This window comes from Melanotaenia boesemani, chromosome 4 (assembly GCF_017639745.1).
Source record: "Melanotaenia boesemani isolate fMelBoe1 chromosome 4, fMelBoe1.pri, whole genome shotgun sequence".
Lineage (NCBI taxonomy): Eukaryota > Metazoa > Chordata > Actinopteri > Atheriniformes > Melanotaeniidae > Melanotaenia > Melanotaenia boesemani.
Window position 1 is genome coordinate 24,345,344 of NC_055685.1, and position 25,249 is coordinate 24,370,592.

Sequence of the window (25,249 nt, forward strand, 5' to 3'; positions counted from 1 at the left end):
CAGCTACATTCACACACAAACCCAATTAGCGCTCCTTAGTCAATACAATCTTACAGGGTATTAAAGTTTCTTTTTCTAAGCTATTCAGACTTGTGGTTTATGTATCATTCTTTAATTTGACTAATTAAACTCATTCCTACTTAAATTTTTAACTGTTTTGTTTACAAAGCGCTTTTTTAAAATTCAGACTGAAAACTCTTTTATAACTTGTCCAAAGTATAACTCTGAGTTGTCTCAAAAGATAACTTTGTCAAGGACATAACTCAGGTCTTTTGCACATAATAATTTCTAGGAGTATCACAGGCCAACAGTCAGATGTTTGATAATTGCTAGTTGATTGCTACTACACCCATTGTTTAAATGGCGATAGATGGGCTGCATAGCAAAGCGTGTAAGCTTGGCTTGTAATAGATGAGATTTCCCAAAAGTTTCAGGTTCTTTTTGGCTTTCAGGCTCTTGTTTATGTGGTTGTAAAATATGAACAATACTTCAGTATCTGCCTTCTAAAAATGCTTAATTCTGACAAAGAATCACTTAAAGCACCATGACTAATCACGTTTGCATTTTGCTCCTCTCCTTCTCATCTCGCCTCTTTTCTTCCTGTCTCATTACAGATGTTCTCAGTGCAGATGTTGTTTGGAAAGTTTTCTCCCGTACACATCCCCAGCTCCCGCTCGCTTCCTCACAGATGTTGTTTGGCACTTGACTACCCGTCCATGTCTCCCTCTGCTTTTTTGCCTCTCCTCTCCTCTGCCTTCCTCCTTCCCCACCAATCTCCCTCCCTCTCTCTCTGCTCCCTCTCTTCCTTATGAGATTGTTTGTCTCTCCATCTGCTCTTTCTCCCATTTTTTTCCTTCCTCTCTCCACACCACATTCCTGTCCTCCAGTCCTGACTCTCCCTCTCTCTCTCTATCTCTCTCTCTCTCTACACACACACACACACACATACTTCATGTTCATGTTCTCAATTTCTGCTCTTTCCTCCTGTGCTTTTCCCCCTCAGACTCCCCCCCCCCCCCATCCTCAACCCGGTTTTTCATTTCACCCCACAGTAACATCTCTCCCCAGATGGACACAGACGATTTCTCCTGTGATAATGACAAAGCTGAAAAGTGTCCTGAGGCAAAAGAAGAACTTGTTGTTTGGGTTGGGTGGGATGGTCACAGCAATATGCCTGTGGCCTGCACAAAGAAAGTAACACATACTGGCACGCAAGCTGGGGGAAAAAAACAATTAAACAAACAAAAAAAATAAAAAATAAAAATAAATAAAATAAGTTAAAAAATGAATGTAAAAAAATGTGTGTTTGTTCAGATGTTCTGCTAAATGTGTGGGCTCTACTAAACCCTGTCACTTTAAAGTAATCTTGGTGTCTGAAGATGAGTTATGTTTTGGTTTCAAGCCTCTTCGTCTGAGGACAGACCCAAACACAAGGTCCACAGGAGAGAACCAAGAGATAACCATCCTATATGAGCAACAAATAATCAGCATCACTCCATCAAAATAAGTAAAACTAAATCATTATGATGGAATAAAAAGTTTTATTTTAGTTCAACTTTGTCTGTGTCCTAAATAGCAGTTGGACACATTTCTTGCTAGCACAATTGCAATAGCTATAAATGTCAAATAACTGTACAATAATACATCTGATACTAGAATATAGCCATGTCACAATTTGTATAGGAAAGTATGTGGCATGTGGTTTTTTGGAAAAGAAATAAAAAATATAGTATTTTTAACATTTTAGTTTAATATCAAACTAATGAATTTTGAAAGCCATATATAAGCATTCAGTAATTTTATTGCTCAGAACGTAATTTTACAATTTTTCTTTCTTTCCTGTGAAAATCATTTTAAATGAGTGATGCAATGAGATGTCTGTTTATTGCTTACTTTATTTCACCTCTATCTTCATATTTGATTATTTTTATTCACCAAGAACAAATCACTGAGGAATTGTTTTGGACACTTAATTGAAAGTTCTAAGTAAGTAATTTATTCTTGTTGGTCACAATGAAAGACAAATAAATTACTCTGGGCTTTAGTTGCATGTCACATAATATATCACACATATGAAGTCATGGGTCTAATTAAGAAGCGCTGAAATGGGACTATAACAACACAGACGCATGAGACATTATGTAGGTAGGACAGTGTGCTGCATAGAGTAAATGGTTAATGCACAGTGGCGTTCTGGAACAAAAGGTCGGCCCAGACTGCTCCATATTTGATCATGATCACCACAAATTGTTAACCTCCTGAAATTTGTGAATATCAGTTATGCAACTCCTTAAAACCACTAAAACAGTGCAATGAGTTAGCAGGAATCAGTAAGTGGACACATTAAATTCTTCCCAAAAGTGTAATTTGTTAATAAAATAACCATCTATACTCCAGCACAGTAATTAATGTCAAAGCAGCATTCATCCTACTTTGTGACTGAAGGAGAAAAGATCTAAAACAGACATGAAAAATGATGGATCAGATGAAAACTGTTCCTGGACAAAAAACAGAAACAGTGTCTCTGTGTCTGCTGCCTGCTCTTCTCTTCCGGTGGTGTTATCCCAACCAGGTTGAACTAAAGATTGAATAGACTAAAGTAAACACTGAAAAAAAAAGAAAAAAAGTGTTTAATTTCTGTATATTGTCCATACACACCTACACAGAAGCTGCCTCTAACCGACTTTGATCCAGAAGTAGCCAACTAACAGCCCACAACCAATAACAAACAGATAATATATAACATAATAAAGCTGCTGACTCACTGTTAATGTTGATGAATGATGGTTAAAAATCATGTTATCGCTTTCAATAAGCTGGTTTTCTTTTATATATTCTCAGTTTAGTTCAGGAAGACATAAAACAACTAAATTTAATATCTGTTGTTTTAACCTATGAGCAAGTTTGTGGACATCGTTTGTCTGCTGATAGCGGTGTGTTAGCATCGGGGAGGAACACTGAACACACAAAGCAGAGGAGGACATGCTGTCATAGCTGAGTAAAACACTGGATTTTATTCCCAACAATAAAAACGTGGCAAACTTTGGTGAACAGTTGTCAATCTGACACTAAATTGTAGGTAACCATGTTGACGACCAGCTTAACGTGACACAACAGGTAACGTTTGTTATGCTAGTTAATGCTAACGGTCTAAAGGCCCATTTATGTTCCCCAGATAGTACACAAATAGGGACGTTTGTTTCAAACATTGTTATACGTCGTTGTATTCATACTTACATGCATCTTTTACGTTGTCATGGTTGTTAAGTCAATTTCTTCACTAGTGGGCAGTGCTAAGCTCAGAGTTCACTCCTGCGATCCGACAAAATGTTAAATCTAACGTCATTTACTCTTATCAGGTAAATGTTGTGAACTAAAATGAAAATAATTCAGTCAGTAAAACAAATAGATCACATGCAGTGGTGTCCTGCAGCCTAAACTAAACTTTTAACAAAACTATGCCAAATATCTGACAAAAAATAAACTTAACAGCCATTACAACAGTTTGAAACTATTTAATTACCAACTTTTGATCGTTTATAATAATAAAATTATTAAAATCATTTATTAGGACTTGCCACCTCTGTAATGGTGCAAGATGGCACAACACACAGGAGAGCCACCTATATAAATGAATTACTTAGGCACATGGAAGAAGTCTTAACACATTTGAGCAGGCAGGCCGCTGATCTTGCATTTCATTTTATGGACCAGTCAGACCAATAAATAAACTCTAACATAACCTGTAAAATTCTTCTTATTTTTTGTTCATTTTGAGTTTCTACAGTCAACCCTTTCCCTTTTTTTAACCGTTAGCAAAGCAATACATTTTCTGACCCATTAGCACAAGATTACACTTTAAACAAGTAGAGAAAGTAACTCTTGTTTTCCTGATATTTTAGAGCAGAGCAGTTTTTTCTGTAGTAAGTGAGGATTTAAAGTCTCCCACTGGTGGATTTCTAAACCAAGCAAGATATATTTCCTCTCTGAAATGATATAAAGAGCATATAACGGGGGCGCCACAACAATCACCATGACAACAATGATTACTCATCCTCAAACAAGTAAAACAACAATGAATAACATCTAATCAGGCTCGACGCACTGAAGGTGTGATTATGCACACTGATGCGTCTTCACTGCTTCATGCAAACCACCTCTTTTTCTCTCCGTCTCTCAAAGTGCTTAGGGCAGAATGATTAATTTGCGACTATTGATTCCTCAAGAATGTGGGAGGGATTGAAAGAGAGCAAGCAATGGGAGGAGGGAGCATCCAGTATTCTGAGTAGCACCTCGCTGCAGCTCTCGCCTCCAGTGTTTCATTTAAGAAAAAGACACTAAGTGCAGAGTTTGGATCTGCAACATCTGAGCCATCTACCTCTATTGCTCATGTCTTTCTTCTTATTATTCTTCCACCTCCTCTGTTGATTCCTCCTTTTTCTTCCTGTCTTTTTTCTTACTTTTACTTCCTTCGTGCCCCAGCCTCCTCTGCTGTCTAATTTATCTGTGAATATTCAACAAATGCCTGAATGTTTGGCAACAAGCAGGAAGGAACTGCAGACCGGAGGAGAGGGACGTGAAGTGCTTAGAAAACAAAAATAAAAAATAAATTTACCACTCTGAGTTATTTCTATTAATACACTGAAACCGAGAGGCCAACTTGTAGCTGTTTTATGTAGGCCTCAAAACTCATTTAACAGTTCAAATTTCACCAAATAGTTGATAATATCACAGGCAGGATATTAAAATATTATTTCACATGGCCTACGTTAGACACATTGCTGCAAAAAAAAAGTTAAACACATTTAATGTTATATAATAAGGGGCAAAAAGTCTATTCTAAATTGTACTGTGTTATCTCATCATCTAAGGTCAAAATTAACGTTCTCATTTCCCTCCAAAAAATAATTTATTATCTAGTAGCATTTTCCAAAGAAACTTCCATGCTTGAATATACTTAATCTTTTTAAGGTCAGATATTTGCTGATCTGCCAACTAAATCTCATGACAAAAGGAAGATGGATTTGTGTGAGTATTAATATCATTTGCTTTATAGTCTGCTTTCATTTTGACAAAGCTATATGATCATTCCATTATTTTCAGATATATTATAAGTATATTTGAACAGCAGCCCAGAGTGGACAATAAAAACACAAAAAAGATCCTCTTTAGAAGTTTTTTTTTTTTTTTTCTTTTTCATGCTGTTGGCAACTGTAGTTTTCCTATTCTTGAAAAGGGGTCAGGGTCAGTGACCTGACAGCCCACACATACAAACAAATGCTTAGTAGGTACGTAAGAAATATAGTAGTAGTAAAACATAGTGTTACAAGAAAAATTGTGAGATTGTTATGTTTTACTTTGCTTGCTGCTTTGTATAGGGAAAATACACCACGTAAACATTGTGTTTCAGTCAGCATGAAGCCATACTGTGACCATGTATTCATTACAACCCATCACAAATCAAGTGTGAGGGAAAGAGAGGAATTCAGCTGCTGCTCAGCGAGTCAGAGCGCCAAAAACGCCAAAGAAGCAGAGCCAATAACACTAATAATAATAACAAGCCAAACGCTTGTTATTAGTTTGCAAATGGTTCAAGGAAAAACTACGGTTTTGGATGAGATTATCAAAAATAACCTAAAATAACACAGATGATGAAAAACAAAAATCCCACCACCTAAAGAAAAAAAAAATATATATATATGTATATATTTTCCTTAGGTGGTGGGATTTTTGTTATAGTCTATAGACCATTCTCTTCCAGGTCTATGGCTGAAATGAGCTGCAAACTGACCTGCTTATTTAAAGTGAGCGCATCTGTATAACGAAATCTTGGCACTTTTTGGCCCCTTTCTTCTGATGTTTACAGTTTATTTATTTAGGTCTTGTTGTAAGTCTGCCCAATGAAGCAATGCTTCACCTTAATTTTTCTGTATCATTTGCAAAATTCCTGCCACAAAATATGCACCAGTTATTTTTTTTTCCCATTCATTCATTGTTCATTCATCTTCTCTGCATGCCAGGATTTAAGCACAAAAACTTGTCTTTGTTGCAGATCCAATGAACAAAATAGAAGACTGAGAATGACACAACTGAAAGTATCTTTAACAAACGGGAACAATGGATGAACATACCCACCGTGTTGGAACAACACAAATCTCTTCGGTACATTTACACACCATCACACACCACCAGCTGCCCAATACAACCACAGTCTTTTACTGGCTCATTTAACAGCTGCAGTTGATCAATGAGTAGTTAAACATCTGAGTACCTGATTCACTCTACAAGCAGTTACAGTATGTCTCTCTGTGACTCTCCAATTCTGTCCTGCAGCAAGGAGCTGCACATCTCAACCCCTGGTCATACCTGATTTTAAGTTCCCCCCAGACATATGAGCTTTGAGCTCATAGGTCTGTATACCATCTCCTCTGCATGCACAAGCTTTTGAGTGAAGCATTGCAATGACAGAAAGATGATTTCAGTCTGACACTCAACTTCTAATTATAGTAATCACCAACCTACTTGCCCTCCTTCCCCTTTAGGGGTTAAGACTGATCATTTTACCATGCTGAGAGCTGACATACTTGACAAGAGGAAAAAAAACTTCAGGTCATTTTCAATTTAATCCCCTCAGATATTTTTGATAGTCAACTTTGTAGTTTTAATAGACACTTAACTGGACATCACAGGAGCTAATGTGTTTCTCATGAGCTCCACCACCTTGTTTTTTTCCTACATATTAAGTAAACTTACAATATCTGTGAACTGATAATAATGTGTAACATCAACACATTTCTGAGATTCCCATCAAAGTTCTATAAAGTGATTTTGGTTGCAGATTTGTTTTGATGTTTTGGGCAGTAGCCACAACCCACTAGCTAAATGTTTCTGATTCAAATTTTACATTAATTTCAAATGCGACCATCAAATTTTTTCAGAGACAAGTGCTCAACTGATTGAGGAACTGCAACAAAAGAAATTCAAACTCCTAAATGCATGATTGGAGGTGAAAAACACACACAGATACTGCACAATGCATAAACACACAGGATTCACTGCAGACCGCAAATCATAAAAAAACAGACACTGAAGTTCATCATTGCCTACTTGATGTTGCACCATTCTCATTAACATGAGTTAGCTACATCTAATGTTCAGCTGTAAATTATTCCGCTAGTCATGAAGTTCAGATGAATCATGACCTGACACCTTGCTAGATTTACTTTGTGCCATATAGCTGGGTGCCTCTTACACAGAAAAAAACAAAAACAAAAAACAAAAAAAAAAAAAAACAAACAAAATAACAACCACACCATAAAGCTATTTGTTTTGTCTTGAGCCACACAATCATACACAAAATTTCATGTTCAAAACATTTGCCACCATGTGCAAAATATGTGCATGGAAGTGAATGGAAAGCAACAGATCAATTAAGAGGGAAGCACTGGCTTTTCGTGTCTTGTAGTCAGATGTTGGTGCACCAAATGAGATGGGATAAGATTTGACACCAACTCTGCAGCCTTGACTCAAAGACTCACACATATGCATTTATGTGTGTTTGTGTGTAGACATTTTTTTTTATTATTTTTTGTCTTTGTTACTTTGTTGGGAACGTTTCTGGTATGATCACCAACGATGTCAGAACAGTGGACTTTATTGGGACTTATTGTGGTTTGTATGCAACAAAGTGAGATTTCTTGGATCCTGTACATATAAGGGCTGTGGGTTGAGTAGAGGTTTGGCTAAGTTTTGAGTTTGAACTATTTGAAATTTGAATTTAGGATGAGCATGAATTGTGTAAATGGTATTGCATCACAACCATATATCACAAAATTGTATAAAAATTACATTTGAGCTTAAAAATATGTAAGTTCTGACTTAGAGTTACTGTTAACATAGAAAAGAAACAGTGGGAGCTAAAGGACTTACAGACAGTTATTCCTTGATAACCCCGTCTTTATAGTTATAATGTATTTGTAACTCCAGATGATGTGTTGCATAAATACATACTGGTCCAAGAAGTCACTAGAATTTGATTTGATTCTATTGTAAAAGGGTTTCTAATTTGTTTGTTGTGCATATATGAAGTGCTATGTTTATATGTGCATATTTATAACTTTTCAAAGACACAATTACACAACTGATCTTTGTTTTGCTAACTTCTATTAACATTGGATGAAAACAAGATAAACAAGACTATTGTGTGGAACTATGAACCCCTCTTCTTTACAGAGATCTGCTTTTGCTACATCCAAAAAGCTCGCTCACTGCCTAATAAGCTGCTGCATGTTTTGTTCAGTTCAAGCCCAGATAACAGAAAAATTCTGTCAAGAGGAGATTAAACTTTCAACTAAGTTTCTGCAGGTAAAGCTATGATCAGCTCACAGATGCTTGCCAAGAAGTGTGCTTTTTGTTCTCTATAGATCACAGAAGATCTGTTGCTGTGGCTTTCATGCAGTTCTCCAGCTTCATCAGTCCTCCTCAGGTCTCTTGTCAACCTCCATCTGCACACACAGACCAAACCTAGCGGATTCTGCAGTTGGTGGTAACCAGCAATTGCCTTTGTGAGTAAAGTTTTGCACTTGTAGTTTTGTAGTTAAAAGATGAGGAGGACTTAGCACCAAGGTGGCATTTTTAGTTATCAGTATTGTTACAAAGGCATCTAAATGAGATGTTCATATAGGAGCAGAACCACGGCTTCTGATTCACATTGGCTCATAAAAAAAGAAGTGCACAATAGTCAAGTCTACCATAACACAATGTGTGTAAGTGAGAGCTTAATTGCATAACTCACACATACATGGAATTTGATGTTGTGTGTAAAAAATATTGTTTGTGTGTTTGTATGTGTTGCCAGGGTCTCTATCATATGAACAATGAGATAATATTTTGTATACAGACAAGTGAGACTAGGATCACACACACACACACGCACGCACGCACACACGCACGCACGCACGCACGCACACACACACACACACACAGACATACAGTATGAGTCATGTGGCTTTACAGATGACAGCAATGTTACTCCATCAGTTTGCCCATATGTTCCTACTAACACAATATCCATAGTGGCTTTACCCTGCATTCACACTGAGAGCAGCTCGGTGGATCTGTCACTTCGTTTTGACTGATGGTGAGTGAGTTTGTGGGTGCTGATGACAATTATCTGCCAGTCAGCTTGAAGACCCTTTACACAAACATAGACCTTGCTTCTGTTTCTGTATCTTCATTTTGTAACCCCCTCAAATATTTAACAGTCCTCTTTGCACGCTCTTACACGTGCTGCTCATGCACACAGTACACAAAGACACACTGAGTTCCCCGGTCATTCCCTTTGGCTCCTGATGTCTGTAGGATTAGGGAGCAGTCGGCCTGTCAGCACCTTTCCCACCAGGCGTTAAACAGGCTGTGTAGAGGTGCCAACAGCTCTCTGCTAAACCACGCTCAACCCACTATACTGTAAAACAAAGAGCATGACATACTGTTACGACTGTAAGATGCTGGGCCCCGCTGTGAAACAAAGCACATGACATACTGTTGTAGTGTTACAAAATACAAGTGAGACACGCACTTGGACCTGTTACTCTCCCCTCTTGAGTGATAAATTATTGCATTGTCGCTCTAAATATGTTAATTAACAATTAATTAATGAACAATTTTAACATTATTAACTTTTTGTTCTTAAAGCAGGGACAGAAGCACCACACCTTTTAAAAATAGAAAATAATGTCAACATTACTTACAAGTAAGTGCTGAGATTTTAGACATGAGACACCACAGTTTTTTTTTGTTTTCTTTCTATTTTAAAATTTGATTATATTTTGCCTTAATTTTATCATTTTCTTCTTTACATTCATCATAAATATTTATACAGTTAAAAAAATATATATAAATCACATTAAGACGTACTGTACTGCAGTGTCTATGGGTATTTTTTTTCTAAAAGCAAATCAAGGTTTCCCCTTTAAATTTAAATATTTTAAAGGTGCTTGTGCAGTGTTAAGCATTTTCTATGGTTTTTGTGTACGATTTTTAGGTATTTCTGCTGAGGCTTAGGCACCTCATCACCAGAAAAACTACATTCCTACATCTGAATGTGTTGCTGTGTACACTGGCATTTGTTTTTTTATGCATGTGTCCTATGTGTCTGGTATATGTGTCTTCATAACCAGGCAACAAACAATATTTCTTTTCATTTCACTTGAGCACCAAACTCGCTTGGTTAAGTTAGGAATAAAAAACACTGTTAAAAACACTAAGACTAAACAATCATGTTCAGGAAAAAATAAATGTGTTGCTATTGAACACCAGTGCAGTTACTAGACAACAAAACATGTTCATGTACATGACATGCAATTATAAGTGAAAACAAAACAAAACAACAAAACAAACACAACAACAAAAAACAGCTAAATTCCCACATTCAGAACATACACATTATTTCTGGTTTAAAAATGTTCAGTGGTAGCATACTTTCCAGTAGACTGAGTTGGACTAGAAGAGTCTAGAGTAGAAAAAAAAAAGATATTTACTGTTCAATTGTATGTCATATTTTAAAGATTTTGAAGTTCATTAAGATTGAACAGAGTGGCTCAAGCTGGTGCCCATCATGGTTAGCGACCCTGTCAAAACAGAAAACCGTGCATATTTTTTATACAGTTTTGTGTGATCAAAATTAGTTTAAACTAATTGAAGTACCCTTACTAACCTCAGTACAATCTTAGGAAATAACGTCACGGTTGTTCAAAAATAAAATTTTGAATAAATTAAGTAAGGTAGGATGTCTTGAAAGTCTATATTACACTATCAAAGTATGCTATCTTATATTTAGGCAAGTAATTCCACATTGTAGATTGGTGAATGTAGATATTTACATATTATATAATATTAAAACAAAATTGTTTAAAGAATTTAAAATACACAATTTATATTAACTTGCATAAAAATAAACAAAACTTAAGTTTATTTCAGAACGTGAAAGTCCCACAACGCTGAAGTACAGCTGTGATGGCTCAACAGTATAAATTAACCAATCAAAGTACACTACCTATTTATTTATGATGATAGGAAGATCTGACAGTGTAAATTATCCCATAAAAATGTGCAACCTTTTATAGTATGTAGACTACATTTTTGCAGGTAGTAGCAGGAGTAGATTACCTCATCCAGTTTACAGTATAAATTAATGAAAGTTTCTAATATTAGGCTTTTGTAACAATTAAAAAACTCAAAATACAATTTAATAATATTATATAAATGTAGGCCTACAATTTCTATGAAAATACATGAAATACATATATGAAATAAAAGTTATTTCTTGAGGTAAAGCTGACAGAAGCCTCACAACAAGGAGGTACAACAGTTAGACACAGACTTTGAGGATAGCAGGGATTTATGGGTGTGTCCTTATTGTACACTAAAATTACGTTTTCGTGTTGTGTGCATGCGCAGAAGGTATAGAGGTCCTAATGTGTAAGATGAAATGTTAGAAAACCATATCTGAGACTGATGTTCTTACTGCTTTGTGAGCTGCATCTGAGCGCAATCTGAGTAGTAAAACAACAATGTTGTGTTTAGGACCAAAACATGATATTCCTTTACCCTAACCAGGCACTTCTAATTCCTACCCAAACAGCTTTAGTGTTTAAATCTGTACAAAAAAAACTGTTTTGACAGAAGAAGAAAGCCTAAAAACAGCTACTGTCTAAACTTTATTGTTTGTTTTTAATTGTTACTGTCTTTCAGGTCTCTCGATCATCTCAATCCACTTTATGTGTTCAAAAGTAAACACCATATAATCATGTGTGCTGTCAGCATGTTTTAACCTTGGATACATATGACTAACATATGCTCATAAGTCCAGTATGATTATTCAAAGGTAATATTTATTAATATTTGCAGATAAAATGTAAGTATAAACAATGGCTGTGTTGGTTTTGAAGGTTCATGGGTTTAAGGTTCATTTGTTTAAAAGTGATTGTGCATGGGGATCCGTGTCTTTTGGTTGCCTGTGTTAGCTGTGACAGTGTGGTTACTCATCCAGAGAGTTATGTGCATTTTGTCCAGTCTCAGCTGTGATAGATTTGCAACTGTTAAGTGAGCCTTTAGGTTAGAGTGAGTGCAGTTGGTGGATGCATAACAGTATATTTTTTGTCTGTCTGCATTCTTAAAATATTTCCTCAAAGTTTAACACAGAAATGTAAAACAGCATTTACATACTCCAAAAATTCCAGTTTAGCTCTGCATATATGTTGAAGGTTTTCTTCCAGGATCATTTTTTACATCTTTTTCAAAGCCTGCTTTAAAAATATTTTATTTCTAAATACAAGGTAAAAATTCGACTACAGTATTTTAACAGAATGTGTATATACATATATATATATATAAAATTTTATTTATTTATTTATTTTAAAGAATATCAAACGTTGAGAATTTTGTGACTACATTTAGTACTTGTTGTAGAAATGGTTTGCTGAAGAGGTCTTTTGCAAATTTTTTACAAAAATCATGGTTACAGTCCTTTGTACTGTGACCCCAAAACCCAAATTAAGAGCTTCTGCTCTAGTTTCTTATTTGGCCTATTTTATTTTACTTAATATTTATACAGAAACTAAATTAAAAGCAAAGATCATTTAGTCAAGCCCTTTTCATGCAGGTCGGCTATTTAGAGTTTTGACAAATTTTACTGCAGTTTACATAAATCACAAAGAAGCTAAATTGTGGAGTGCTGCTTCAAGAAAACAATACAAAGTCAGTGGGATCAAAAGCTTCTGTTAATAATTTAAAGTTTCAGTAAAGCTACAATTTAGAGATTTCCATTGAAATAAGTAATATGCGTAGTGCTAAGACCTATGTTTTACTTAAGATATTTAACTGTTTTTCATCAGTTTTCTTCTCAGGATTTTCAGGGCAGGTATGAAATCATAAATAAATGAGGAAAGGGAAATGTGCATGTAATAACAGCAAGAGCAACCCCACCCTTACCACAGAACTGTTATAGATAGGTCAGCCATGCTGCATTAGCTGCAGATTAGCAATCAGTTAGCTAACTTCTTTCTTCATCATGGAAAGAATTCTTCTTTGAATCCCAGGATTTGCCAAATTTGGGCAGTTTACTTAGATTGTAAATGGACAATGAGAACATGAAAACCTGGATTCATCTAGTGAAGAGTGAAGTTAATAGACGGCACCACTGGCGACTTGGCAACACACCAACACGGCCAGCAGCTCATTGCAGAGTTTAGAAGGCAGCACATAAATTTAAAGAACAGAAGTTTCAGGAGTAACTTTGGTCAATGGAAAATCTGTGGTTTATTTTTTGCAGAGCTACAGTGGTAGACAGCTCTGGATTAGCACTGACATCTGTCTGAGCTTTTTCTTTCTCTTTTTTTTAAACTAACTTTTACTGGAGACAGCTGATTAATGGATACACTGATATTTGGCTGTAATGTCAGCTTTACAACTTAATAATGTTGGAAACTTGGTCCACAGCTAGAAGGTGACTGGATATAATATCTGTGCAGTGTGCCTTTTGGATTCCACATTTGCTGTGGTTATAATGAACTAAGTCCATTTTGCTTCATGTGCTTCATTTGAGTTGATCTGCGATCTGTCGGTCAGGATGTCATTCACACATGCCCCTGGATTTAAGAGCAGAGAACACTGCTGATTTTCCAGTAATCTTAATAACCAATTTTATTTTATTGGTTCAATTATTCTTATTAAGCACCACATTTATCTGTGATGAGATAAACTCGAAATGTAACCTAGATGCACATTTGCTTTACTCCGAGCTTATTTTTACTCTGGCTCTCCTTATCGTCACAATGGAGCATATAGGCATAACGATTGGTGGTTGTATGCTATACATACTACACTGTTCTGGCACACTTGCCTTCTGTCACACCAGAAACCGCTAACAGCTCCTGCCTGTTGCATAACCCTGTTAGTTCCTTCAGCATCTGCAGCACAGCAAAACACAGCACTGGACAATTCTTTGCAGCTATCACAGATCACCAATGGTTTTTCTTACCAAATTCAGACACACACGCACACACGAGCACACACACACACACACACACACATGGAAAAAAAAAAAACAACAAAAAAAAAAAAACAAGAAATTGAGATTCACATAACAAAATTGTATAGACTGAGAGTTTGATCTGACTCAGAGCAATGTGAACACATGACACTCGATACAACTCACAATACAATTTTATCTAAATCCGAAAACAATGGAGTCTTTTTATAAAACATCTGACCTGGATCATGACCATGACACACATAAAGAAAAATCCTGATGCTTACAAAGAGATTCTTCTGCTTACAGTAAGTTTTTAAACTGTTGTCACATTAAAGATGTTATAAATCTTCCTGCCTTTGTGCAGCTGTGACTTATATTTTCATGTGGTCTATTTTTTTCATTGTAAATATATTCTGTTAGTGTTTGTTGGTGTGTTTGTGTGTGTCTGTGTGAGAGACTGATGTCCCTCCCATGGAGCAGAGCGGAGTGTGTGTCAGTCCCAGGTGGTGTGTGAGCACTCGTAAACAGTCTCTTTGATTGAGAGGCTGTGATGTCTGTTTGACAGGCGGCCTTGTGCTGCCAACAGAGCACTGCATCGCCATAGTTACAGTGTCATGTGGCCAACGGCACCCAGCAATGCTATGAAAGAGGACAAAGAGAGTTGCTCCAAATTGAAGGTGGCATGAATGCATTGGTAAATGTCAGTATCACTGCATTAAAAGTTGTTCAATAACTAAATTTATGTCAAACCACTAAATGAAATAAAGGTATATTTAGGAAGTTGAAAATGCTTTTTCACAATATGAGCTTTTGTTTTAAATGAAAATACTACCTGAACAATGATAGCTGTATTTGGGTAATATTTTCTCATCTTTTAGTATTCACCTAACTAGGCTAACCAAAGTAACATCAGCCCAAAGAATACTAGAGATAAACTGCAGTCTCCAAGCTGAAAGTCTTGTAACTGAGTCATCCTACCATCATCCCCTGCTGGCTCTGAATGATAACTTTTGTCAGTCATTTCACTTAGGCTACTCTACCTAACCAAAGAACTGATGAAAATAAAATAAAATGAAATAAAATTAGCAACTTAAATTTCTGTTATAAATATTTTCCTCTTGCCAACCTAAAAAACTAAGCCAGTACCTGCACTTCATTCAAATTTACATTCATGGTGCTTTTTTATTACAAGTTATGGTTTGGTAGTATAATTAAACTGATTCTGTATTATACATTTTTTCAGTACTATTTAAGTTAAGTTTCCAAGCGAACCAAACCAATACTGTGACGATGAAAGACTGCATTGCCTTGATTGATCAGTGTCATCAGCTGTGGGTGTACATAACTAAAGCTGCACATGCCAACAAACTCCCTCTTTAAATGAAATCATTTAAAAGTCCAGCATACAAATAACAACACAAATAATGGGTATTTGTGCACCCAAATGGCTATGATCACGACTCACACAGGCACACACAATATAAGATAATATGGTATTATTAATTTTTCAGTCCAATGTTTTCCATGGCTGCACAAAGAAAGTTTTCTTTCAACCTATCTGCCTTATCAGATATTACTTCATATATATATACATATATATAAATATATATATATACAATGAGGAAAATAAGTATTTGAACACCCTGCTATTTTGCAAGTACGCCCACTTAAAAATCATAGAGGGGTCTGAAATTTTCAGACCCTATGTCCACTGTGAGAGACATAATCTAAAAAAAAAAAATCCTGAAATCACAGTGTATGATTTTTTTTTAACAATTTACTTGTATGATACAGCTGCAAATAACTATTTGAACACCTGTCTATCAGCTAGAATTCTGACCCTCAAAGACCTGTTAGTCCGCCTTTAAAAAGTCCACCTCCACTCCATTTCAGAATTTTTTTTTTTAGATTATCATTCTCACATACGATGAAAATTTCAGACCCCTCCATATATATATATATATATATATATATATATATATATATATATATATATATATGTGTATATATATATATATATGTATATATATATATATATATATATATATATATATATATATATGTATGTATGAAGGGCAAAAAAAGAAAAACCAAAAAAAAAAAAACTTGAGTTGAAAACTAACTAAATCTAACTAGACAGTGATCCTACATGGTAAAATGCAAGTGTATGTATAAATAAACTTGCAAGTCAAACATTACTCATCATAAGACCCTGTGTTTTGACAATCCCACCTTGTAAAGCTTTGAGAAAAATCATTCAAGGTTTTCAAAGGATCAAAACGTTCAGATGTCTTCACTGACAAAATGATTTTCAGTAGTGCACTGTGATATAAACATGTATGCATAGTACTCTATCATACACTCACACCTCATTCTCAGAAACATATCACCTGTCACACACACCTAACCTGCTCTCAAACCCACCATGATGGAGATTAATAGCAGCATTTAAAGCCTGCTGAGCTCCACCTGTCAAGGCTGGGCCCCCAGGGCAGCTCCGGTCTGTGCCTGGGAATGAGAGACTGTCCTGGGGCAAGATCCATCATGGAAGTCCACGACAGACGGGATCTCTAAAGCCAGCATCCACAGCTGGACCACCAACACAGGGCCATCCATCCAGGATGACAAGCACAATGAGTGAATCAGACTGCAGCAGACTCAATAGCTGCTGTATGGAGGGATGTTTAAAGTCCAAAGGGAATGAATGATGGATGCATATCAGGAGGATGAAACAGGACTATGTTTGAGAATAGTTTGATGCTGTCTAGGGGCTTTTGCATGTATTCCTCTCTCCTATAATGTTTCCACCATTAAGGTAATAAAAGACATTTGTATTAAAAAAAAAAAGCCATAAATGTGTATTATATTTGTGATGTTTTAAATTTCAGAGGGATTTTAGTCCATTTTTAACTGAGAGAAAACAATTTGTTCTTCAATAGTTTTACTTAAAAAAACAGACAAAAAATCAAGAAATGCTGAGTTGAAACAAACAAGCATAGCAGTTTTTCCAGGAATCTAATCTCTTCCAGTACTTCACACCGCCAGCATATAGCTGGAGGTATATGATAACAAACACCAAAAGATATGGGAAAATCAGTTGCATTTCATTTAATTATGATATCAAGTGATGAAACATTGTTCTGTTGTGTCTAAAAGGACTTATTCCTTTATTTCTCCCAAGAACATGGTAGTCTTTGAATTTAAGGATGAATTGTCATTACTGTTTTATGACCGATACAAAACTGTTATGCTAAAAATAATACCAAATAAGATTTTGTTGCTTTGTTGAGAAAAAATTCCAGGATGAGGGTGGTTGAGGTTTGACAGCTGCCTTGACTTGTCAGTCATTTCTATTACAGTATCAACAACAGGCCGCCCACAGAGTGCTGCTGGATGCTGACGGTTTGCAAGCCACATTGTAGAGGAAGAACAATGGCTCTTATTTCCTTACCCAGCACTTCTCTTTCAGACATCATGAATAATGTGCTACATTTTTTGTAACATTTTTATTAAGGAAATATGAGTTTGATCTTTGCTCTCCTTAGCATCAGTTTGATAACTGTAGATTCCAGTCTCAGTGATTCACAACATTTTAAAGTTTGCAACCAGTTCAATACATAATTTTCTTTCTTATGATCTAAACTGGTGCATGAATCACAAGAGAAGGAATTGTCGAATGGTTTATGGCAAACTGCACAATATCAGCAGGTGCCTCAAAGTTAAATCTGACTGAAATAAAGGACTTCCATTAATATTGTGATTATTAAATCAAATGTTGTAGAGCAATGTGGACTAAAATATAAGCAAAATATTATGTTTTTTTTATAGTATCCAAGAAAAGCAACATCTCTTTAAAAAAATGAAAACTCTTTTACAAACTATGAGACGTTTCACAGAAAATCAACAACTGGGAATGCAAACCATAACTAAATAAACTCTGGGCTTATCACTGGGCATAAGGACTGCAAGACCACGGCTCCAGGTGACTTTTGGACTTGAAATAATCACTTCCTGTTCTACATGATCTGCTACTATTGTTGTGCAACAATATAATATAATATAAACATATTAAATATAAAATAACATAAACTGCAATCATCACCTGTAATGAATACCTAACTTGTGATTGATATCAGAGCTCACATGCAATATTTTATTTCTTTCCAATCAGATTACTTTAGTAATCAGATTATGTGTAATCTGTCCTCCCCAGCCACAGAACCACTTAGTGAAGCTTTAGATAAAGAGGTGATCTGCATTTTTATTTTGTACCAGCAGATTATTTTTTGTAATCTGATTCCATGTAATTAGTTACTCCCTCTCCTGGCATATCACTCGCTGCAGCTTTAGATAAAGCGGCAGCATAGTGAGGCTCTGTCAACAATCAGCATGGCAGAAATACTGGAGCTGTTGGTTATTAGGATGATTAATGTCAATGCTGTAATGGATTCTAATTCTGACACAGTCTGCTTCACACACAGACACTCACATTTGCTGGAGCATTAATGCTAAAACACAATCAGATGCTACCTGGAACTCAAAGCTCGACTTGAGTTGCAAAGTACTACTTGTGGTCTTTCCTGTTTGGTGACGCTTACCAGATCACCGTGAAGTCAAAACTGAAACTGTCCCTCACCCAGTATCTGCAAATCATGTACATTATGTCCCAAAAAGAAATCACAGTCACGCTGTGATGTATAATGTTAAAAGCTGGGGTAAGATAGGTTAGATAGAACGTGGGCCTGTGTATTAAAGATAGCACAGGATGCCTGAGGGTGTGTGACAGCAAACCAGAGCTGCTTGCTCTTTCTGTTTTCCTTTTTTCCCCTTCTTCTCTTTCTCATCACCTCCCAATTCCCCCCTTATCCCTCTCATTTTCCTTTCTGCACCATACAGCTATAAAGAAACTGTAGCTCTGAAGGCAAGGCAACCAGAGCAAGCTGGAGCTCTCTCAGATTCTTCTCTGCTCTTAACCATTTCAAATCTCTGGTGCCAAGGACACTGAGCAAGCTTATAGTGTGAAAAGTAAAGCCACTTAGCAAGGAAAATAAGCGTATCACGTGGAGTGAGTTAGTGCGGCTGGGTTCTCATCAACAAAAGTGTTGATGATATGACACTATTTAACAATTTCTGCCAAGATTTTTTAAGAGGAATACATTTAGTGCTGTTGATCAAATACATTTAAACAGTGAGACATTTTTTTCATAACTACATAATTTGCATCAGTGGTAGATTTTGTGTACCTGTACAAAATCAAGCCTTTATTGACAGAAAAAGATGCCATGTTGCTTCACATTTCTATGCCATGAAATGCTGGAAATATCTATTCACTTTTTATGGATGAGCGCCCAGCAGTTGTTTCAATTTCACTTCTTTTTGTCACAGGTTAACTATAGCTAGCATTAGGCCTATGGTGGCAGCTTTGTAACTGATCAAGTGTGTATAAGTTCAGGCATAAACTTTTCAAAGAAGTCACTGCTGCTTAAATGGGCTAGCATCAGCAGCCATTAATTTGTGTTGGCTTCAAATGCTAAGATAAATATCTCTGTCTTAAACAAAAACTACTGTCCCTCTGCTTGTTTAATGGCTTCACTTTAACTGTGTCCATCAGTCAAAATATCGAACCATGTTACATGTAATTACCTTCTTTTACTCATTCAAAATGGAACTTTATCTATTGTAGTCCTAATTTAAACAAATTTAATCAAATATAACGTGTTCCCTCCTAGCCCTGGTCACAGTGTGCATGGACGCAGTGACCTGAACTGCAGAGAACTGAGCCTCATTATTAAAGCTGTGCTGCAGTAACAGGTCATGAAAGTCTTTATGATGTTCCTCTGACTCTTATATCAGACTCAGCACATTTCAGAAGAAAGAACTATGGTATGAAAAAGCATATGCATGGATAAACTTGTTCAGATAGTAACAAATAAGGAAAATAAATGTCAACATGAACACATGAGGATATCAGCAACATAAAACTGCACCAGCCTCTGCTACAGTGGGTCAACAGGCTACCTGAGCTGATATGAAAGAGATTTCTTTTCGTCAGATTTGGTTTACAACAAACCCTATACACATGCAATAAATAAACTTTTCTTTAATGTTGCAAATAATTATCACCACCGCCAAGGCAGAGGTTAAGTTTTCAGCGGCACTGGTTTGTCTTTCTGTCTTTTAGCAACATAATTAAAAAAGTAATGGACAGATTTTAATTGTGTTTTCAGGAACTCTCAGAAATGGAATAAAGAACAAGTGATTCAATTTTGGGGGTGATCTGGATCACCACCTGGATCAAGGAATTTTTTAAAGAATTTTTCACTGTGGGGAAATAGAAGTAATTGTGCCATTAGAGTGTCTAACTCAGAAATAATACCCAAACTCTTAGGCAATAAATAAATAAATAAATAAATAAATAAATAAATAAATAAATAAATAAATAAATAAAATGACAATGGCTTGGTGTAGGTATGCGCTCTGAGTGCTACTAGTTAAATATCTGAAGTAACTGTGAAGTAACATTTCCCAGTGATAACTGGAGCTGATCACATGATGTCATACTAACCTTATAATTTGTGCGTGTAAAAATTGAACCACACTTTCATTTATTTGTGTGTTAAATGACCATGAACAGTGTATTAGTTTAGCATTATTTATGGGACATTTTAAACCCATATTTTTTTTTTTTTCATTTGTAGCAGGTTAAAAAAAAAAAAAAATAAAATAAGTTCTCCATCAAGATTAGGAACAATGATAGTAGTTCTAACAAATGCACTTTAGGAAACAGTCTGTAATGTTTCACAAACTGCTTTTTAACAATGTTCGTGATATGTTGTCTGTTAGTATGGAAGCTAAAAGCAGCCGTTTTTGGCTATTATTCTTTTTTAATCGTTACCTCAAGATTAGGAACTTTTCCAATGATAACAGGACAATTTTCTTATTATCTTGAGGTAATGAGGACCGTTTTCTTGTGATGCGAACAGTCAGCCATGTCACAATTTTGGGTACATGCTTGGGTTCTCCCAGCTTCCTTCCACAGTTCAAAGTCATGCATGTTAGACTGATTTGACTCTAAATTCTCACTAAGTGTGACTGCCAGTCTGATTGAATGTTTGTCTCTCTGTGTTGGTTCTGTGTTGACCAGGAGCAGCTCCAGTTCCCTCACAACTCTGCATTTGAATAATCTGTTATCTCACAAAAAACAAGTTTTTTTTCTCTAATCAGATAAATGATTTCGTTATCATGAGAAAACTTGGCTTCCGTATCTTAGTATTAAATGTACTCTATTTAAAAAAAAAACAGAAACAAAACAAAATAAAAAATCTAGTTTAAGTTCACTGACAAAGTAAAGAGAAATGAAACACTTAGCTTTTCAACTGCTGATGCATAACAACATCAGAAAATTTAGACTTAGCTTTGTGCTACCATAGCTTTGGGATTAATGATGAACTGAGGTGACTAGCTCATTATGGTTTACCTTTATATTGCTCGGTTACAGTAAGGATAAATAACAAGGTGTGTGACAGGATTAGCCTGCATGGCTTGACCAATTTGACAATCTGAGGTCACAATCAGGGAGAATCGCTTCAGAACATCCACACAATGACTGAAAATGCATGAATACACACTTTCACACAGTACATGAGTAAGAAGCCTGTGCTGCTTATGACATAAATTAAAGTTCAGGGAATGATTTAACGCAGCAACAAAGCTGATTTTGAGAGAATTTACACTCAAAGTCCTGAAACTGCAGTCATAAGCATCCATATTAGATAGATATTGTTATACACTACCTACTATAAAACATGCTGTGAAACGTGGCAATCTCACACAGACAGAAAGAAAACCAAGTGAATCATGGGAGAAATCCTACAAACACAGTGAATCTATGTCATCAGCACATAGATTTGCACAGGGAATCTGGTTAATGTGGGACCTGGTGTTGTTTAATTCAATTTGACGATGGATTGAGAAGAAATGGTGAATGTATGTGTGTGATGATTATGAGTAATGGGTCACACAAAAACATGATGTAAGAAGATAATTTTTCATCTTTCCTTTATAAATGGTGCTAGTTGTGCACATTTAGTAGGACTGTGGGAGAGATGTTTTAGCTGCATAGCTGACTGGACCGTATGGGTCCTGTTGATTCTAGTGTGGCAGTTTGCTAAGTTGTGCTTGATGTACGTTGGGATAATTACTGGTCTGCAAGAATGTTCAGGTTACTTGTACGATCCACAGTAAAATCAGGAAGAAAGCCGATATATTCATTTTTCTACATTTTAGTAATGTCACAGCTTGATAGATAGATAGATAGATAGATAGATAGATAGATAGATAGATAGATAGATAGATAGATAGATAGACAGATAGACAGATAGATAGATAGATAGATAGATAGATAGATAGATAGATAGATAGATAGATAGATAGATAGATAGACAGATAGACAGATAGACAGATAGATAGATAGATAGATAGATAGATAGATAGACAGATAGACAGATAGATAGATAGATAGATAGATAGATAGATAGATAGACCGTCTGTTGAAATGGATGCTGAGTGCATGCAGAATACAGAATAGTGTGGGTATGTAAGCCTATGTGTAGGCATGTGAGTGCAAATGCAGAACTGTGTGAATGTGTGTGTGGGCATGCAGGGATTGATCTGCTTGTGTGCCTGAAAAGGGTGTTGTTGGTGCATCTTTCCATGTATATATGGCATCCCTGCCTGTACCTAAGGCTACTCTTGTGTCTGCAGCTCACCTTCCAGGCAGCAGGTCCTCCAGAGACCCGAGTGCGTCATCACCTCCTCATTCTTCTTGCTGGTCTCGTTTTCGTTGGTACTCTTGATCTTGCAAACGCCACGTGAGTACAGCCAGTAGTCTGTCCCCACAGCGATGGTCATGAGGCTGAAGGCAGCGAAGGCCCCCACTGTGGTCAGCAGCATCTGAACTCCGCGATCAAACACCCCCATGTTGCTGCATTCCACGAAAGGGGGGCCCCCTTTCCTCTTGATGTACAGAAAGTAAATATTTGAAAGTTTGCGTCGCCACGCCAGCTCGGACAATGGGAGGTGGGCGGTGTTGGGTGGACGACGGTAACGGGGGATGGCTGGGGGGGCGGGGGAATTAGGGGAGCTCGGGGGAAATCGTATGATTGGTTTTTGGGGGATACAGCAACAGGTGAAAAATAAGATAAGGGTGAAGATTTGAGGCGGATTATTTGTTGTTTGGCCCAACACACAGGTTGAACACACTTTGATGATGACAACAAAACCCTCTGCTACAAAGTTTTCAAAATTCTAGTCCTCAAATGGAAGAAAGTTGCTCTGCTCTGAAAAAAAAAAAAAAAAAAAAAAAAAAGTTGACCTAAAAACACAGGCTTCTAGCAGATCCCACAAGAGACCTGGTCTGGGATCTGGGCCTACTTTGTTGAGTTTGAAGGCCTCTAAATGTCAAACTCTGAAAAAAAGCCAAGATAATGAGAAGATGGAGGATGTTGCTCAGCTTCTTTTGACTGTTGCGCCCCGATTTTGGCTTTTGGAGTTGACTAAAGCAGCTGTTACATATAATACAATCCTCACAGCTTCAGCGGTGATGTATGGAATAATGTTCATGTACTGTTTGATTTATCCCACATGGACCATCATTCACAGCTTATACTGTCATCCTCCTTTTCACACACATTCACTCACAGACTAAAACTTTCATCCGCACACACCTGTACATGGATGAGCAGCCGCATGCATGCAGTGTGAATTAATTCATACTGAAAAGGGATGAAGAAACAGGGGGTGGGGGTGGAGTGTGGTTAAGACTAACACAGTTGGCGGCCTGGTTTCTTTAAAAAGCCTCCAAAAGAAACAAAAGCAGAGCCATCCAATGTATGACACAATCCATTGATGGGATCTGACTATCTTGATGTTACCAAAATGGGAATATCATGGAGTTTCATCTTTTATATTTCAAGCATCAAGCTATATTAGAACATGTATTCAGTGGGAAAAGGGTGATGGGAGACAGGCAAGACAGACAGGCAGGGCCCAGAATATGTTGAGAAAATCAGAACTAGATGTACTGAAACAAATGGGAGAGCAAATTTAAATCAACAGAATCAAATGTAACGCTAAATCAAGAACAGGAACCCAAATAATGCCAAATATTAACAAGTACCATGACTGCCATAAAACCCAGTCATTCCTTAGCAGATGATGGAAAATAAACCAACCAGGGACAAGCAACCCCCCTCTTCAAATAAAAACCTAAACAGACGAAAAAAAAAAAAAAAAAAAAAAAAGGAAGAAAGAAATAAAGAAGGAAAGGAAATTAAAAGAAAAAAGAAAAGAATAAAAATCAAACAACAGCCTGCTTAGTTTTCCTTTTTCCTAAAATTCTGATCCCCAGTTTCCATATGTGGTCCCTAGACCTTTCTCCGGCAACAGTGGAAATCTGCTATCAGGGGATTGGGGCAGCGGTAGCGACGGCACACCGCGGAGAAAGGGGCGCATCCAGGCGATGAGGCCGAGCATCACCGGTCATGCAGCCGGTCGCAAGAGTGTGGAGGATACGAAGAGATGGACGAAGCTTCCCGTAGCGTCAGAAACCTCTTCCTCCTGGAACCAAACGATCCTAGACGGTTATATCACGGCCAAACCGAAGAACAACGATCGCACACAGACACGCAGCCACTTACTGTCATCATATAGAAATGGTCGGACGCAATCAAAGGGCAGTAATTTTGGAAAAGAAGAAGAAGAAAAACAAACAAACAAACAAACTGGCAGACGTGAGGTGGGAGGTTGTGTGCGCAAAAAGAAGAGAAAATTTCAAGCCGAGCAACACATCAGTCCTTGGTTTCCTCGTTTTTCTTCTTTGCAGAGCTGAGATAGAAATGGAGAGAGGAGAGGACGAGGTAGAGGAGGGGGTGGATGATGGTTAGAAGCAGGGGATGAAAAAAAAATCGACTCAACCAGAGAGCGAGGAAGAGAGAGAGAGAGAGAGAGAGAGAAAGAGAGAGATGTTTCGTCTGCAGCAGTAGCTCTTTACGCAAAAAAAAAAAAAAAAAAAAAAAAGCCCACCGAATAAGAAAGAAAAAGGAAAGAAAATTTTCCGTTTAAAATAATTCGAATGATTTCTTTTTTAAATATGCAAATACCTTATGCTTAATTAAAAAAAAAAGCTTTTATTGTCCTACTTGTTTGAGGAATACCGAA

At 36.7% G+C, this 25,249-nt stretch overlaps 1 protein-coding gene across 1 annotated transcript in view; it reads right to left on the reverse strand.

The window, feature by feature from the left end:
- The window catches only part of LOC121639085 (voltage-dependent calcium channel gamma-2 subunit-like), a 63,768-nt gene extending 40,441 nt beyond the window's left edge, over nucleotides 1-23,327 (reverse strand). Inside the window, exon 1 of the mRNA XM_041984279.1 lies at nucleotides 22,801-23,327. Within this exon, the coding sequence (XP_041840213.1) occupies nucleotides 22,801-23,011 (211 nt within the window). The 5' untranslated portion in view covers nucleotides 23,012-23,327. The remainder of the gene's footprint in view (nucleotides 1-22,800) is intronic.
- Nucleotides 23,328-25,249: the final 1,922 nt, after the last annotated feature.